Source organism: Salvelinus alpinus, chromosome 2, assembly GCF_045679555.1.
Source record: "Salvelinus alpinus chromosome 2, SLU_Salpinus.1, whole genome shotgun sequence".
NCBI classification, from domain to species: Eukaryota; Metazoa; Chordata; class Actinopteri; order Salmoniformes; family Salmonidae; genus Salvelinus; species Salvelinus alpinus.
The window spans coordinates 101,326,404-101,343,882 of NC_092087.1; the positions used below are offsets into that span (position 1 = coordinate 101,326,404).

At 39.7% G+C, this 17,479-nt stretch overlaps 2 protein-coding genes across 4 annotated transcripts in view; both read right to left on the reverse strand.

Annotated features, from left to right (window-relative positions):
- Positions 1 to 17,479, reverse strand: part of LOC139546870 (zinc finger protein ZFP2-like) — a 116,315-nt gene that overhangs the window by 13,717 nt on the left and 85,119 nt on the right. The window contains exon 1 of one of the 2 annotated variants that reach the window (XM_071355794.1): positions 1,024 to 1,613. The exons of the other annotated variant lie outside the window; for it this stretch is intronic. Within the exon in view, the coding sequence (XP_071211895.1) occupies positions 1,024 to 1,309 (286 nt within the window). The 5' untranslated portion in view covers positions 1,310 to 1,613. Of the gene's footprint in view, positions 1 to 1,023; positions 1,614 to 17,479 lie in introns of those variants that run through there. 2 annotated transcript variants of the gene reach the window in all.
- Positions 8,784 to 17,479, reverse strand: part of LOC139547049 (zinc finger protein 180-like) — a 74,627-nt gene continuing 65,931 nt past the window's right edge. For both annotated transcript variants that reach the window (XM_071356120.1, XM_071356112.1), the window contains exon 2: positions 8,784 to 10,672. In XM_071356120.1, the coding sequence (XP_071212221.1) occupies positions 9,864 to 10,672 (809 nt within the window). In that variant the 3' untranslated portion in view covers positions 8,784 to 9,863. The remainder of the gene's footprint in view (positions 10,673 to 17,479) is intronic.

Sequence of the window (17,479 nt, forward strand, 5' to 3'; positions counted from 1 at the left end):
TTAAGGTAGAGTGGCCAGATGGAAACCACTCCTCAGTAAAAGGCACATGACAGCCTGCTTGGAGTTTGACAAAAGGCACCATAAGGACTCTCAGACCATGAGAAACAAGATTCTCTGGTTTGATGAAACCAAGATGGAACTCTTTGGCCTGAATGCCAAGAGTCACGTCTGGAGGAAACCTGGCACCATCCCTACGGTGAAGCATTGTGGCGGCAGCATCATGCTGTGGGGATGTTTTTCAGCAGCAGGGACTGGGAGACTAGTCCGGAAACTATTATGTGAAATTATTTTGATATAATATTTAAGTATTGAGTGAAAAAATTCTGAATTTATATGAAAGTACAGGAATTTATGTTTCTAGAAACGTATCGCAATTGAGAATCGATTCACATCTAGATGGAATATTTGACTATTTTAGCTGCCAGAGCCAGTCTACCTCTGAAAATAACATACGGTCCTTGGACCTTGAGGAGTAACGGGGGCAGCAATCAGCAGTAGAAACAATAACAAAGCGTACTCCCTGCCCCTTTCGGTAAAAAGCTGAGGGATGGGGCTGGAGAAATGCAACCATTCATGATATCAACATTCTAGTTTTAACCATGTTTTGAGGATATACAGTGTTTGTTTATATTTACTAACAAACATTGGAGTAAGAAAAAGCTCATATTTTGGGTTCTGATGGGGTACAACAGTTTAACTAAGCTCATGAGGCATTTATAAGTGAATTCTTAAAGAAACAGATGGGTACATATCATTAATGTATAAGTCCCCAAATGGATGTAACAACTACTGATTGACCCTTTAAGACTACAAATTGGGCTAATCTAATAGGAGATATTGAGGACTACAGTATTTCAGGCATTGTCATTGGATGCATTTGATCAATTGTTAATGTTTTGTTGATGGTCCACTCTTGATGTTCTACACGTTACAGTGTAGCTTCAGACATTCCTACAGAACAACATTAAAGTGTAGAACCCCTTTACTGCATATTGGTTCAATGACTGCAGAGACGGTACTTACTGGGGTTAAACGGATCTCCAACCTCCTCTTCTTTCACACCAAAAACTACATCCTCCTCTTTCTCATCCTCCTCTTCTTTTACTGTAACATCCTCCTCCTCCTCTTTCACTCTGAACGCGTCTTCCTCTTCTTTCACTGTAACAGCCCCATCCTCTACCCCTTCTTTCACTGTAACAGCCTCCTCTTCCTCCTCCTCTTTCACGACAACGTCCAGCCACAGACCTCCTTTCTCCGTCCAGCAGACCTCCTCTTCTTCAACGAGAGGGGAGAAGTTTAGGGAGCTCATGTTCGGGGATGTTAGCTAGCTAGCTATCATTAGCGACTAGGCTAGTGCTAACTTAACCAGCCAGCTACTATAGCTGACTAATACAAAATAACGTAATATTAAATTAAATAGGTTAACAAGTAGATACGACCTAAGTGTGTCGAAAACACAGTAGGTAATATACACCGAAAGCGTATAAATAGCTTGAATCTTTCGGCTATGTTGGCTAGCAAGCTACCGAGGTGGTTGACGAGCTGTTTATGAAGAACCGTCCACTAGATTATTCCTCACGCTGGCAGCGTCGCCTGAAAGACGCACATCGCCGTCTGCTGACTGGAGGGGAAACGCAGTTGAGGATCATATTTTATTTTCAGACAAAGATTATTTTAAATTGATTTAATTAAATAATACTATTATATTGAGGCATACAAAGACAGGAATGTGTTGATTGATTAGTGAGAATTAAAAATGTTTACCACAGCATATTTAAGGCAGTTTCATTAAGTTATACTACATCTAAATTAGCAGCTAGCTAGCTACTGTAGGTCTATACTGCTCCGACATGGTGTAACAATACATCATTTGGATGTATATAATGAACAGACTAGGTCTATACTGCTCCTACATGGTGTAACAATACATCATGTAGATGTATATAATGAACAGACTAGGTCTATACTGCTCCTACATGGTGTAACAATACATCATGTAGATGTATATAATGAACAGACTAGGTCCATACTGCTCCTACATGGTGTAACAATACATCATGTAGATGTATATAATGAACAGACTAGGTCTATACTGCTCCTACATGGTGTAACAATACATCATGTAGATGTATATAATGAACAGACTAGGTCCATACTGCTCCTACATGGTGTAACAATACATCATGTAGATGTATATAATGAACAGACTAGGTCTATACTGCTCCTACATGGTGTAACAATACATCATGGAGATGTACACTACCGTTCAAAAGTTTGGGGTCACTTTGAAATGTCCTTGTTTTTTAAAGGAAATCAAATTTTTTCATTTATTTACCTGTTTTTGCTTTGTCATTATGGGGTATTGTGTAGATTGATGAGGGAAAAAAATTATTGAATCAATTTTAGAATAAGGCTGTAACGTAACAAAATGTGTAAAAAGTGAAGGGGTCTGAATGCTTCCCGAATGCATTGTATATATAGGGGCAGTACTTAGTGACATCACTTCATGAAACAGGAGGTACAAATATATAACATAGTTTCACAGTATCAACATTCAATGTATCAAAATATATGACCAAGCTGGAAGTGGAAACGCCAGCCCAGCCACAATCCTAGAGGTACACTGATGATCAACCTCCTCCTTCACATCTGACTCCTGATGATCAACCTCCTCCTTCACATCTGACTCCTGATGATCAACCTCCTCCTTCACATCTGACTCCTGATGATCAACCTCCTTCTTCACATCTGACTCCTGATGATCAACCTCCTCCTTCACATCTGACTCCTGATGATCAACCTCCTCCTTCACATCTGACTCCTGATGATCAACCTCCTCCTTCACATCTGACTCCTGATGATCAACCTCCTCCTTCACATCTGACTCCTGATGATATAATTTTATAATAATATAAAGACCTGCTGTTTTCAAACTCTATTCCCTTTAAGTTATTACATTTAACCAATCAGAATTTAGAAGAATGCCAAAGTCAGGTGTGAAGTAATATGGATGACCAGCCTATTCCCTATGATGTAAACTACAACAGAAATAACTTAAAATGTATAACTTTAAATTAAACCAATAATTTGCACTCATGACTTGCCTGATTAAAGTAAACCACAGTTTTGTAAATATATAACGCCATCTAACCAAATATCAAATGAATGTTAGCTATATGCAGTTATCTTAGCCAGCCAGCTAACATTAGCTATATGCAGTTATCTTAGCCAGCCAGCTAATGTTAGCTATATGCAGTTATCTTAGCCTGCCAGCTAACGTTAGCTATTTAGCCTACTAGCCTAACAAGCATAGCCAACCAGCTAACGTTAACTATTTATTTTACCAGGTAAGTTGACTGAGAACACGTTCTCATTTGCAGCAACAACCTGGGGAATAGTTACAGGGGAGAGGAGGGGGATGAATGAGCCAATTGTAAACTGGGCATTATTAGGTGACCATGATGGTTTGAGGGCCAGATTGGGAATTTAGCCAGGACACCGGGGTTAACACCCCTAGTCTTACGATAAGTGCCATGGGATCTTTAATGACCTCAGAGAGTCAGGACACCCGTTTAACGTCCCATCCGAAAGACGGAACCCTACACAGGGCAGTGTCCCCAATCACTGCCCTGGGGCATTGGGATATTTTTTTAGACCAGAGGAAAGAGTGCATCCTACTGGCCCTCCAACACCACTTCCAGCAGCATCTGGTCTCCCATCCAGGGACTGACCAGGACCAACCCTGCTTAGCTTCAGAAGCAAGCCAGTGGTATGCAGGGTGGTATGCTGCTGGCTATTTAGCCAACTAGCTATTAGCCTAACCAGCGTAGCCAACCAGCTAACGTTAGCTATTTAGCCAACTAGCTATTAGCCTAACCAGCGTAGCCAACCAGCACCGAGACCATTTAGAACCAAACTAACAAAACCTAAACGTGTTTGCAGATCAAAAGATCGGAGACAAACAGAATGATGGGAGAAAATTAACCTTCAGAAGTCATTGATCAATGCTGATAAAGTGACACACTGCTTCAATAGTAATGAGTAGTTATTTATGGTGTAAGGTGATTTGTAGATCAGTCAGTTGGCAGTCGCCTGCAGTGTCGAACCAGCCCAACACCAAACCAATCAGGTGGTTGTTCAATGAAATGAATCTTCAGACGTCATTGATCACGTGCTGCTGATAAAGTGATACAGGCATCAGCACACTGCTTTGGATGATTGTTTAGTGATTTGGACGCATGGCTCGTAGCTCCGGTATCAAACATAACATCCCCATCGAAAAGTTTACAAAAACAAAAAGGAGCAAGCAGGTTGATTTCCTCTGTCGTCTTGAGCCCACGGCAAGAAGGCACCAGAGCCCACCGTGCTAACGGGTTCCCACTAGATAACACAACCACACAGTTAATGAAAAGCATGAGGTGAAGCTTGAGCTAGATATCAACCTATCGAGCTAGTGTGACCTTCCTGGTCTCTCAAGTCAGTGAGTCAACACAGGAAGGAGCAATGGATGGATAGTTCATTTATTTCCAAAGATGCAATGATGGGACACACACAGTCTGGATGAATGATCAGTAGTGACGGGATATAAATAGCACTCCCACAGCAATTCTCCATTAATCTGCCCTATAATATACTAACAAAAAACAATTGAAATGTCTATCAAAGTCATTGTGATCATATAGTGGATTTAACAATTCCTACTAATTCCTAATTTACTATAATAAAATAAATACATTGTTTCCATGTGTCTCATATTCATTCACTGTCATCCATTTTACTATCAAAATATATCAAATTAACCTGGAAAATGACTAAATGTCCCCCTCTGGTGGTGAAGAAGTATAATACACCTAAACTAACAAAACCGGGCTGATCAACTGGCTGGTGTTCATGAGTTTATAGAACATGTACTTTATACATTTGTCATAAATGACCTGCATTGATGAGACACACAGTATGGATGAACGACCAGTAGTCGACAGGGTAAAAATAGCACTCCTAAAGAAGATGCATTTTCCAGTTAGATACCAACTTGAAAGAGGAAACTTTAGCATAAAACCCACATGGAAAACTGAGACTCGGCAAATAACATATAAAGAGAGGCTTACTTGACACTAAACCAACAACAGTAGTTACTAAAACATAAATCGCTAATGTGTGATTTAAAACGTGGATTTTATGATGTAATGTCAACTTTATACATTTCTATCCCAGGACCACTCAATTTTCTAATTCTCCAAAAACCTGCTGTGGATTACCCAGAATCCCGAAATAAATGAAAACATATGTGATAATTCAAAAACAAAACTGGTTGTGCGTATAGGGAACCAGATCGTGAACACAACTAAGTTACTAAGTCTTTAGCCACACTGTATTGTTACACTGGTGAGTAAAAACTCATGCTTCCTACACTAACTTTTTGTCTGAACATTATAATATATATTTTACGTCACACTAGCGTCATTGTCTTAAAGTCGCACATCACTGAGTGTATTACACCGAGTGTAATGTAAACACACGAGCAGCGCAGCGGTCTAAGGTATGGCATCTCAGTGCTAGAGGTGTCACTACAGACCCTGGTTCAAATCCAGGCTGTATCATAACAGGCCGTGATTGGGAGTCCCATAGGGCAGCGCACAATTGGCCCAGCATCGTCTGGGTTAGGGTTTGGCCGGGTAGGCCGTCAATGTAAATAAGAATGTGTTCTTAATAACTGACTTGCCTAGTTAAATAAAGGTTAAATATATTTAAAACATGTAGCTTCATTACACCGTTACACTGGCATACAAACTCAGTAGCACAGAGTAGATCATCCATATGACCTTGGGAAATAGTGCATTGTGGGTATTTTAGAAGATTTCCCGAAATAAGTTAAAAAATATGTAATAACGCAAAAACATAACTGTTAGTACTTATAGGTAACCATATTGTGACTACAACTAGCTTACTAAGTCTTTAACCACACTGTATTGTTACACTGGTGAGTAAAAACTAATGCTCCCTACACTTTAACTTGTTGTCTGAAGATAAAATATACATTTTACTCAACTGCGTTACCCATTCCAGTCAGCAGATGGCAGTCTGCGACTTTAAGGTTATGCTGTTGGTGTGACGTATAATCTAGTGGACGGAACGCGTCTTTCAACAGTAGCAACAGTTAGTCAGCCACCTCGGTAGCTTGCTAGACAAAATAGCCGAACCAATATATCTCTTTAGACGCTTTAGTGTATATTAGCCACTGTGTTTTAAACCCACTTCTATCGTCTAGTTAGTTATCCGATTTAATTTCATATTTACGGTGTTGTTATTAGTCAGCAAGCGGGCTTGTTAAGTTAGCATTAGCCTAGCTAGCTAACATCCCCGACCATGCGGTCACTAAGCTACTCTCCTGCTAAAGGAGATGAGGATATCACAGTAAAACAAGAAGTAGAGGGTGAGGCTGTTACAGTGAAAGAAGAAGAGAAAGACGTTTCAGTGAAAGAAGAGGAAGACGCGTTCAGAGTGAAAGAGGAGGAGGATGCAGTTTATGGAGTGAAAGAGGAGGAGGAAGAGATGACTGTTACATCGAAAAAGGAGGAGGAGGAAACTGGATATCTGGGCCCGGTTTCCCAAACGCATCTTAAGGCATCCAATGGTTCTAACGGTGAATTTAGCCATAAGATGGTTTTGGGAAACCGTTCCCTGATTAACACTAGTAAGTACTGTCTTAAATACAGAGGCACAAACTCTGCAGTTGTTGAACTGATGTTTGGTGTTAAAGGGGAAATCTGCAATTGCTACATCCATATTGTGACTTTTAAATTGTTTATTTATAGCCATTGATTATTGAAGAATATAACACATGCCTCATGAGCTTAGTTCAACTGTTGTGCCCATCAGAACCCCAAATAAGCTTTTTTTACTCCAATGTTTAGAAACAATGTAAATCAACCCTGTATAGCCTCAACATGGTTAAAACTATAATGTTGATATCATGGATAGTCAGTCCTTGCATCCATAGGTCTGTCTGTAGTTACATTTCTCCAACCCCATAATCATTTCATTACCAAAACAGTGGTGGAATGACAGATTTGTTATTGTTTGAACTGCAGATTGCTGGGTTGTGTGGATTTTTTAAACAGCAACAAAATGGCTGCCGAGAGACTTGGTTTGGTAAACAGCTGAGGGATGGGGGAAGGAGAAGTGTAACCAATCAAGTGAAAGGGCAAGACCTGGAAATATTTTACGAAAATACTTTGAGGAACTATTGTCATTCGCAATTGATTTCATTAAGACTTTGTTTACTTGCTGTTTGAGGTGAAGAAAAAATTACTTTGAGAAGCTCCACAACTCATTAGTGGTGCAGCGTTAAGACAATGAGAAGTACTATCAGACATCCCCAAATGGGCACATTTATAGGCAGGTAGACTAATCCTACTTCTATATGCGCAATCAGGTGTGCGTCCTTACTCAACATTGACAGGAGTGTTTCAAATGAACGACAATTTAATAAATTGACAAAACTGGTGTATCTTGCGGGGTCAGGTCTGGGTGGTCTGCCAGGGGTTGTTTCATTTAGTATCCGTTTGGGTCAGCATTATGAAAACCTAGTTTCCCTCCTTCAGGGAACAGTAGATATAGTCAGCTTATGATAAACTTCAACGTAAATACTGGATCTTGCTGTCGGACAATTTTGACAGTCAAATTACAAACATCACGACATGCAGCAACAACCAAAGTGCTTCTTCATTCATTACTCTGGTAAAGACAGTTATGCCGTGCTCCACGTTGGATCCAATATCCCTAACAAATTGATGTTTATAATGTTATTGTCTGATTGATTTACTGTAGGGCCTCGTTAGTCTGTTTGGACACAGAGATACTTAGCTCATAATGTGTAGAGAACTGTTCCTTGATGGATAGACTATTATACAAAACACAGGGCTATTTTCCTTTATTCAGGACATTTAGAATGACAACCCATTACAGAGTAGCCTAGTGGGATTATTCACAAAATTATCTGGTGTTCAGGTTATGAAATGTCATGACAAAGACATTTTAGTTTCCATGTTTCACCTGAAATATTAAATTATTTATAGTCCTAGGTCTGTGTTGTTGTTAGGTGAAGTTATGGGTCCTACAGTAGGTCTATGTTGTTGTTAGGTGAAGTTATGGGTCCTACAGTAGGTCTATGTTGTTGTTAGGTGAAGTTATGGGTCCTACAGTAGGTCTATGTTATTGTTAGGTGAAGTTATGGGTCCTACAGTAGGTCTATGTTGTTGTTAGGTGAAGTTATGGGTCCTACAGTAGGTCTATATTGTTGTTAGGTGAAGTTATGGGTCCTATAGTAAGTCTATGTTGTTGTTAGGTGAAGTTATGGGTCCTACAGTAGGTCTATTTTATAGTTATGGGTCCTACAGTAGGTCTATGTTGTTGTTAGGTGAAGTTATGGGTCCTACAGTAGGTCTATGTTGTTGTTAGGTGAAGTTATGGGTCCTACAGTAGGTATATGTTGTTAGCTGAAGTTATGGGTCCTACAGTAGGTCTATGTTGTTGTTGGGTGAAGTTATGGGCCAATTTGTTCAACACTTTGTGTACAAACCCTCATTGTCAGGCTGATGGAGCCAAAGAGCATTTTACTGGTTGAAGTCGTTTTTAAATATAAAGTAGTACATTTTAGACAATAACACAAACATATCAATCAGGACATTCAAACGAGCCAACAGTTATAATCCAAAAGTAATGAAACTCTAACCTGGAAATGGAGGCTATTTTAGGTTCTGAAAGACATCATGGGTGAAACACCTTCCCACTAACGAGATGGACAAGCCAGCACAGGTGTAACACATACTGACTAACGAGGTGACACCAATCAGTGCGTCCTACGTGCTGACGAGCTAACGAGCTATACGCGCTAACGAGCTATACTATATATATAGGTGCTAAAGTCCAACCTCAAAACATAAATGGAAAAACCAAAGCCTGTAAGACCTTCCCCTTTAGATCTAAATATGAAATATTTGATTGCATAGTCTTATTTTCAACATCTTTTCAATTACATTTTGCTAGGTGGGATAGCCCCAATGTCAAAACACAGTTTTAACATGTCCAAATCAATAACCAATATGCAGAAACAGTTTGGGATAAATTGAAAACCTAAACATAACATGTGCAATATACACAAACATCTGCCACAATAATCATATTACTTACAAGCTCCTTATAAACTGCACAAGCACCAGAAACGCTGTTGTTTTGACAAGTAGCAATAAATCACTGATATCGATTAGGGGGGAAATCAGGTTGTTCGTGCTAATGAAACTAACAACTAAAAAACACATGGAAATGGGAGATATCTTTTAGCTCACTGGTTAGAGGACAACCTGCAGAAGACAGTCAGCTACATTTTGCAGTGATACATTTAAATGTAGGGGTCGCTAAACAAAGGAACGCAACACTTATTTGTCATCACTCATCGATATCATGCTAAAATAATTTGTGTGACAGGATGGAGATGAGGTTGCACGTCCAGTTAAAACTAACAGCTCAAAAAACACACGGAATCTGGGAATAATGTGTACATCCCTGGTTAGAGGACAACTCGTTTTTTGTTAGTCACTTTCTGATAAATCTCATAAATAGTACTCTTCCAATTCAGAGCCTGGATTTTCCCCCTGAGTCTAATATCCATATCATGTTGAAATCAATAGAACAGGGGACAAACATTTAGGGTTCTACATTGTGACATCATTAAAATACTCCTACTACAATGTTAAAACATTCTACATTGTGACATCATTAAAATACTCCTTCTACAATGTTAGAACATTCTACATCATGAAACAACTCCTTGATGTATTTTATGTTTAATCAGAGATCTTTTATCAGAGTATCCCTTCCCCTGTGTGTGTCCACTTGTGTATATTCAGGCTGTTTTGCTGAGTAAAACTCTTCCCACATCGATCACAGCTATAAGATTTCTCTCCTGTGTGTGTTCTAAGGTGTATAGTTAGATAGTTAGAAGTACTAAAACTCCTCCCACATTGATCACAGCTATATGGTTTCTCTCCTGTATGTATTCTCCGATGTACTGTCAGAGAGCTAGATTGACTAAAACTCTTCCCACATTGATCACAGCTATATGGGTTCTCTCCTGTGTGTGTTCTCTGGTGTATTGTTAGAGAGCCAAATGTAGAAAAACTCTTCCTACATTGATCACAGCTATATGGTTTCTCTCCTGTGTGTGTTCTATGGTGTATAGTTAGATAGCTAGAAGTAGTAAAACTCTTCCCACATTGATTACAGCTATATGGTTTCTCTCCTGTGTGTGTTCTTTGGTGTACAGTCAGATGGCTAGGTTTAACAAAACTCTTCCCACATTGAGCACAGCCATATGGTTTCTCTCTTGTGTGAATTCTCTGATGAATTTTAATGCATGATGAGGAGGTAAATCTCTTCCCACATTGACCACAGCAATAAGGTTTCTCTCCTGTGTGGAATCTCTGATGAATTTTAATGCCTGATGAGGAGGTGAATCTCTTCCCACAGTCAGAGCAGCGGTGAGGTTTCTTTCCTGTCGATCTCTGCTGGTGTTTCTTGAGGAGTTCTGACGTGGAGAGACTCTTCTCTGCCTCGGCAGCGTCATGATGTAGTTGAGACTCCCCAGAGGATCCACGATAGTCCCGTCTCTCTCCTGTGTGAACAACAAAGTCAGACGGTTAAAGGGCCACAACAGCAGAAAGCCACTGTTTATTTGAGGTAAAGGGTGATGCCCAGAGGTCTGTTAAATTATTTTACAATTGTCTTAAGACAGTCAAACCTAAGCATTGTACCAGACGACCTTTGATCTCCAAAAAGGTCCCTTTCTGTGTTTGCTAAAGTTGCAGCACGAGGGCGATGCACACACAATTTGATTGCAGAAACTCCTCCCTACTAATGAGGAAACCACTAGTTATGGATGTAGTATATCTGGCAATGAGGAAACCGATAGTTATGGATGTAGTATATCTGCCTGGAGCAAAAATGGTGAGCAAAGATTTTAGTTTTCCACAATGTATTCTGAATATTACAGCGCAAGATCAGGAGTGCTACTCAAGGAAACTCACATTAAGTTCTGTGTCTATTCACTAATTCACCACCGTGGGGGAAAACTCAGGGGAGTTCTCATAGGCTGACAGCAATAATAGCCTCCATTTACAGGTTTCTTATGAGTGCATTTCACATTACTATTGGATTACAACTGTTAGGCTCCTTTGAATCTCCTGCTTAATATGTTTGTGTTATTGCCGCAAATCAACTACTTTATACTTATAAAACACTTCAACCAGTAAAATGCTCTTTAGCTAGCTTTGCCATCAGCCTGAAACTGAGGGTTTGTACATTAACTGTTTAACAAATTGGCCCATAACTTCACCTAACAACAACATAGACCTACTGTAGGACCCATAACTTCACCTAACAACATAGACCTACTGTAGGACCCATAACTTCACCTAACAATAACATAGACCTAGGACTATAAATCATTTAATATTTCAGGTGAAACATGGAAACTAAAATGTCTTTGTCATGACATTTCATAACCAGATAATTTGTGAATAATCCCACTAGGCTACTCTGTAATGTGTTGTCATTCTAAATGACCTGAATAAAGGAAAATAGCTCTGTGTGTTGTACAATAGCCCATCCATCAAGGAACAGTTCTCTACACATTATGAGGTAAGTATCTCTGTGTCCAAACAGACTAATGAGAGTAAATCAAGCAGACAATAACACATTATAAAACAGAGGTCGACCGATTATGATTTTTCAACTCCGATACCGATTATTGGAGGGCCAAAAAAGCCGATACCGATTAATCGGCCGATTAAAAAAATAAAAGTTTTTATTTATTTGTAATAATGACAATTACAACAATACTGAATGAACACTTATTTTAACTTAATACATCAAAATACATCAAAATCAATTTAGCCTCAAATAAATAATGAAACATGTTCAATTTGGTTTAAATAATGCAAAAACAAAGTGTTGGAGAAGAAAGTAAAAGTGCAATATGTGCCATGTAAGAAAGCTAACGTTTAAGTTCCTTGCTCAGAACATGAGAACATATGAAAGCTGGTGGTTTTAACATGAGTCTTCAATATTCCCAGGTAAGAAGTTTTAGGTTGTAGTTATTATAGGAATTATAGGACTATTTCTCTCTATACCATTTGTATTTCATTAACCTTTGACTATTGGATGTTCTTATAGGCACTTTAGTATTGCCAGTGTAAGAGTATAGCTTCCGTCCCTCTCCTCGCTCCTCCCTGGGCTCGAACCAGGAACACGACGACAACAGCCACTCTCAAAGCAGCGTTACCCATGCAGAGCAAGGGGAACAACCTCTCCAAGGCTCAGAGCGAGTGACGTTTGAAACGCTATTAGCGCGCACCCCGCTAGCTAGCCATTTCACTTCGGTTACACCAGCCTCATCTCGGGAGTTGATAGGCTTGAAGTCATAAACAGCGCAGTGTTTGACGCACAACAAAGAGCTGCTGGCAAAACGAACGAAAGTGCTGTTTGAATGAATGCTTACGAGCCTGCTGCTGCCTACCACCGCTCAGTCAGATACTTAGATACTTGTATGCTCAGTCAGATTATATGCAACGCAGGACACGCTAGATAATATCTAGTAATATCATCAACCATGTGTAGTTAACTAGTGATTATGATTGATTGTTTTTTATAAGATAAGTTTAATGCTAGCTAGCAACTTACCTTGGCTTACTGCATTCGCGTAACAGGCAGTCTCCTTGTGGAGTGCAACGAGAGGCAGGTGGTTATAGCGTTGGACTAGTTAACTGTAAGGTTGCAAGATTGGATCCCCCGAGCGGACAAGGTGAAAATCTGTCGTTCTGCTCCTGAACATGGCAGTTAACCAACCATTCCTAGGCCGTCATTGAAAATAAGAATGTGTTCTTAACCGACTTGCCTAGTTAAATAAAGATTAAATAAAGGTGTAAAAAAAACGGCCAAATCGGTGTCCGAAAATACAGATTTCCAATTGTTATGAAAACTTGAAATCGGCCCTAATTAATCGGCCGACCTCTAATTATAAACATCAATTTGTTAGGGATGTTGGATCCAAGCACGAAGACAATAACTGTCTTTACCAGAGTAATGAATGAAGAAGCACTTTGGTTGTTGTTGCATGTTGTGATGTTTGTCATTTGACTGGCATTCAGAAAATGATTTCCTGGATCAGCTGATGATAGTTGAACATGTGACTATAACAAAACAGCTACAGTATTAAGTATTATGTGTAATTATTGAAAAACCACGTTAATGACATTTTCCATTTGGGTGTTGTCAATAAAGCTAAGGGGACTTTCAGTTAGAACCATTGGATTTAGCAAACTCTGAAATGATTGAAAACTGTTTTCCCAGCGTAATATAAGGAGACACTAAATGTGACGTAGTTAGAGAGCATTTCAGAGATCTGAATACAAAAAAACTGTCCGACAGCAAGATGCCGTATTTAAGTTGAAGTTCATCATATGACAAGCTTAACGTTATGACTATAACTACTGTTCCCTGAAGGAGGGAAACTAGGTACAACATACTATTAAATCCACATGTTATGACTATAACTACTGTTCCCTGAAGGAGGGAAAATAGGTACAACATACTATTATATCCACGCCTCGCTGGAAGCCCCGCCTTCCACAGGTGATGAGCGTGAGGCTTGGATTTTATTCCTTAAATTTAATACCGCTCTTCACCAACCCAGGAAAGGGCGGGAACAAACAGGCGTTGTACCTCATTTCTCTCCTTCAGGGAAGTGTAATTATAATCAAAGTTACACTCCCTTTCAGTCAGTCAACTTCGGAACAACATACTATGGGGAAATACAATCAATCCCCAGCCGACCCAAACGGATACTAAATGAAACGGCCCCTGGCAGACCACCCAGACCTGACCCCGCAAGATGCGTCAGTTGTCAATTTATTCATTGTCTTTTGTTTGAAACACTCCTGTCAATGTTGAGTAAGGACGCACACCTGATTACCCATATAGAAGTAGGACTAGTCTACCTGGTCGGCACACAAATGTAGGCCTATAAATGTGCCCATTTGGGGATGTCTGATAGTATTTCTGATTGTCTTAACGCTGCACCACTAATGAGTTGTGGAGCTTCTCAAAGTAACTTTTTCTTCACCTCCCAACAGCAAGTAAACAAAGTCTAATCAAAATCAATTGCGAATGACAATAGTTCCTCAAAGTATTTTTGTAAAATATTTCCAGCTCTCGCCATTTCAATAAACACACGGCATAAAAGGGAAAAATGTAATGCTCTGATCCAGTGGAAATGTCATAAAATACCTGATTACTGTCCAGAACTCACTGGAGCAGGAAACTGAGGGCCTAGAATATTTTATACAATGTTGCAAGCTTGCTATCCGAGTTTCCTGACCCAGTTGATAGTTGATACAATGTTTCAAGTTTGTTGTAGACAGGCCATTTGCAGCCAATGTGATTTCTAGGATATTTATTTCTATCAGGATATTTTCTACCTGCAGAATGCAATGTTTTTATTTGTTGGCTTTATGTAGGCTATTTTTTTACATAGTTGGCAATGGCAATAAAAGTTATTTAGATTTGTATAATTTTCATTTAGATAGATTGTAGATTAATCACAGACAATACTTTTGAGATAGTATTATAAATTAAATGAAACTGTTCCAGTAAAATGTGCATATGAAAATCATAACTGGCACGCAGATTGGTAGAAATGGTCAGATAAATTGGCACTCCAACTGGAAAAGGTTGCCGACTGCTGGTGTAGTCAATTACTAGTCTATTAGTCTATCTGTAGACTATTAGTCTATTACTGAAAACTTCAGGAGCAAAACGGCAGAATTTACGAAGTCCAGCAGCGGAGGGGGGAATCCCTCTGGTCAGGTTGTGTTGACGACCGGCTCCCTCTGGTCGGGTTGTGTTGACGACCGGCTCCCTCTGGTCGGGTTGTGTTGACGACCGGCTCCCTCTGGTCGGGTTGTGTTGACGACCGGCTCCCTCTGGTCGGGTTGTGTTGACGACCGGCTCCCTCTGGTCGGGTTGTGTTGACGACCGGCTCCCTCTGGTCGGGTTGCGCTGACGACCGGCTCCCTCTGGTCGGGTTGTGCTGACGACCGGCTCCCTCTGGTCGGGTTGTGCTGACGACCGGCTCCCTCTGGTCAGGTTATGCTGACGACCGGCTCCCTCTGGTCGGGTTGTGCTGACGACCGGCTCCCTCTGGTCGGGTTGTGCTGACGACCGGCTCCCTCTGGTCTGGTCGGGTTGTGTTGACGAGCGGCTCCCTCTAGTTATGACTTCGAGTCATTTGTGTGTCTTAATTATTTTATCAGACAGAATGCTTAAAGCATCAGACAAATTCAGTACGTATATTTGATTTTATAAAAACACATGGGGCGATTGGTAGAAAGAACAGATGACTCTTGGTTGACCAAGATGTATTTTAGTTGGGGACAGCACTAGAACATGATTTTGGGGCTCCCGAGTGGCGCAGCGGACACTGCATCTCAGTGCTTGAGGCGCCACTACAGACACCCTGGATCAAATCCAGACTGTATCACAACCGGCTGTGATTGGGAGTCCCATAGGGCGGCACACAATTGGCCCAGCATCGTCCGGGGTAGGCAGTCTATGTAAATAAGAATTTGTTCTTAACTGACTTGCCTAGTTAAATAAAGGTTACATTTAAATAAATATGGTCATGGTTTCATGATAAACCATTTTTTACAAATCTGTCAAGGCACCAACTTTGAGAAGGGTTTAAAACAAAGGTTTCAAACCAATTCATGAATGTAATTGCATCCAGGTATGTCTTGCCTTTAATGTAAAGGCATGAAAAAAAATTGGCTGAATATTATACAATGACTTATCAACAGCTCTAATAATTAGCCTCCACAGGAAATCTTCACTGGCAATTCTAGAATATACTATATAGCCTAGAAACCTGGTTAAACTATCACTATGACATCATGGATGAATTCCAGAATATACTATATATCCTAGAAACCTGGTTAAACTATCATTATGACATCATGGATGAATTCTAGAAGATACTTTATAGCCTAGAAATCTGGTTAAACTATCATTATGACATCATGGATGAATTCTAGAATATACTATAGAGCCTAGAAACCTGGTTAACTTCTTATGGCTGCAAGGCAAAGTGTTGAGTAGCCAGTGAAATCGTGCCCATTTAAAACGGCCTCCTACTCAAATCTTGCTCGTACAATATGAATATTATTATTCTTTTTGGATAGAAAACACTTTCTAGTTTCTAAAACAGTTGGAATTATTTCTCTGAGTGAAACAGAAGTCCTTCTGCAGCACTTTTCCTGACCAGGAAGTGAAATGTCAGAAATCGATGCTCTTTTCAACTTGATGCCTATACATGGTCTTGACACTTAGGAGTCTGCTGACACTCTATACGCCTTCCTATTGGTGTAAAGAGGATGTCAGAGAAGAAATTTATGTGCTCATCTTGTCTGTGGTGGAAAAAAACCTATTTCTTTGACGTGAAGGAAGTGGGATTGACTTCTGTTTTGCCTTCGTAACGAACGGCTAACATCTCCGGCTCTAATTTTTTTTGATACATGTGACCATATCATCGTAATGTATGTTTTTTCAATATAGTTTAATCAGATTATTGAAACTTTATTTGGGAGTTTTGCCGTGTTCCGTCCTCTGACTGTGTTTACGTTGGAGAAATTTATGCCACTCGGCTCGTGCCAATGCTAATTGAAGAGGGAAATTTGCCATTCTGAATCGAAACAACGACTCATCTGGACAGAGGACACCAGTTTCAACATTCTGATGAAAGATCAGCCAAAGCAAGACTCATTTTATGATGTTATTTCATATATCTGTCGTGCATGTGAACGGGTCGTGGGCGCCCAAATGTGTCTCTCTATTGTGGCTACGCTAATATAGCGATACATTTTGTTTTCGCTGTAAAACATTTAATAAATCGGAAATATTGTTTGGAATCACAAGTTGCCTATCTTTCAATTGCTGCAAACTATATATTTTTCGGAAATGTTTTATGATGAGTAATTAGCTATTTGACGTTGGTGTCTGTAAATATTATGGCTGCTTTCGGTGCACTTTTTGAATGTAGCTGAAATGTAAAATATGATTTATACCTGAAATATGCAAATTCTTCGAAAATAAATATGCTATACAATAAATATGTTATCAGACTGTCATCTGATGAATTTGTTTCTTGGTTAGTGGCTATTTATAGCTTTATTTGGTCGAATTTGTGATAGCACCTGATGGAGTAAGAAACTGATGGAGTTAGAAAAGTGGTGTCATTTGATAACGTGGTTAGCTAATAGATTTACATATTTTGTCTTCCCTGTAAAAAATTTAAAATCGGACATGTTGGTTTGATTCACAAGAAGCTTATCTTTCATCTGGTGTCTTGGACTTGTTAATGTGTGAAAGT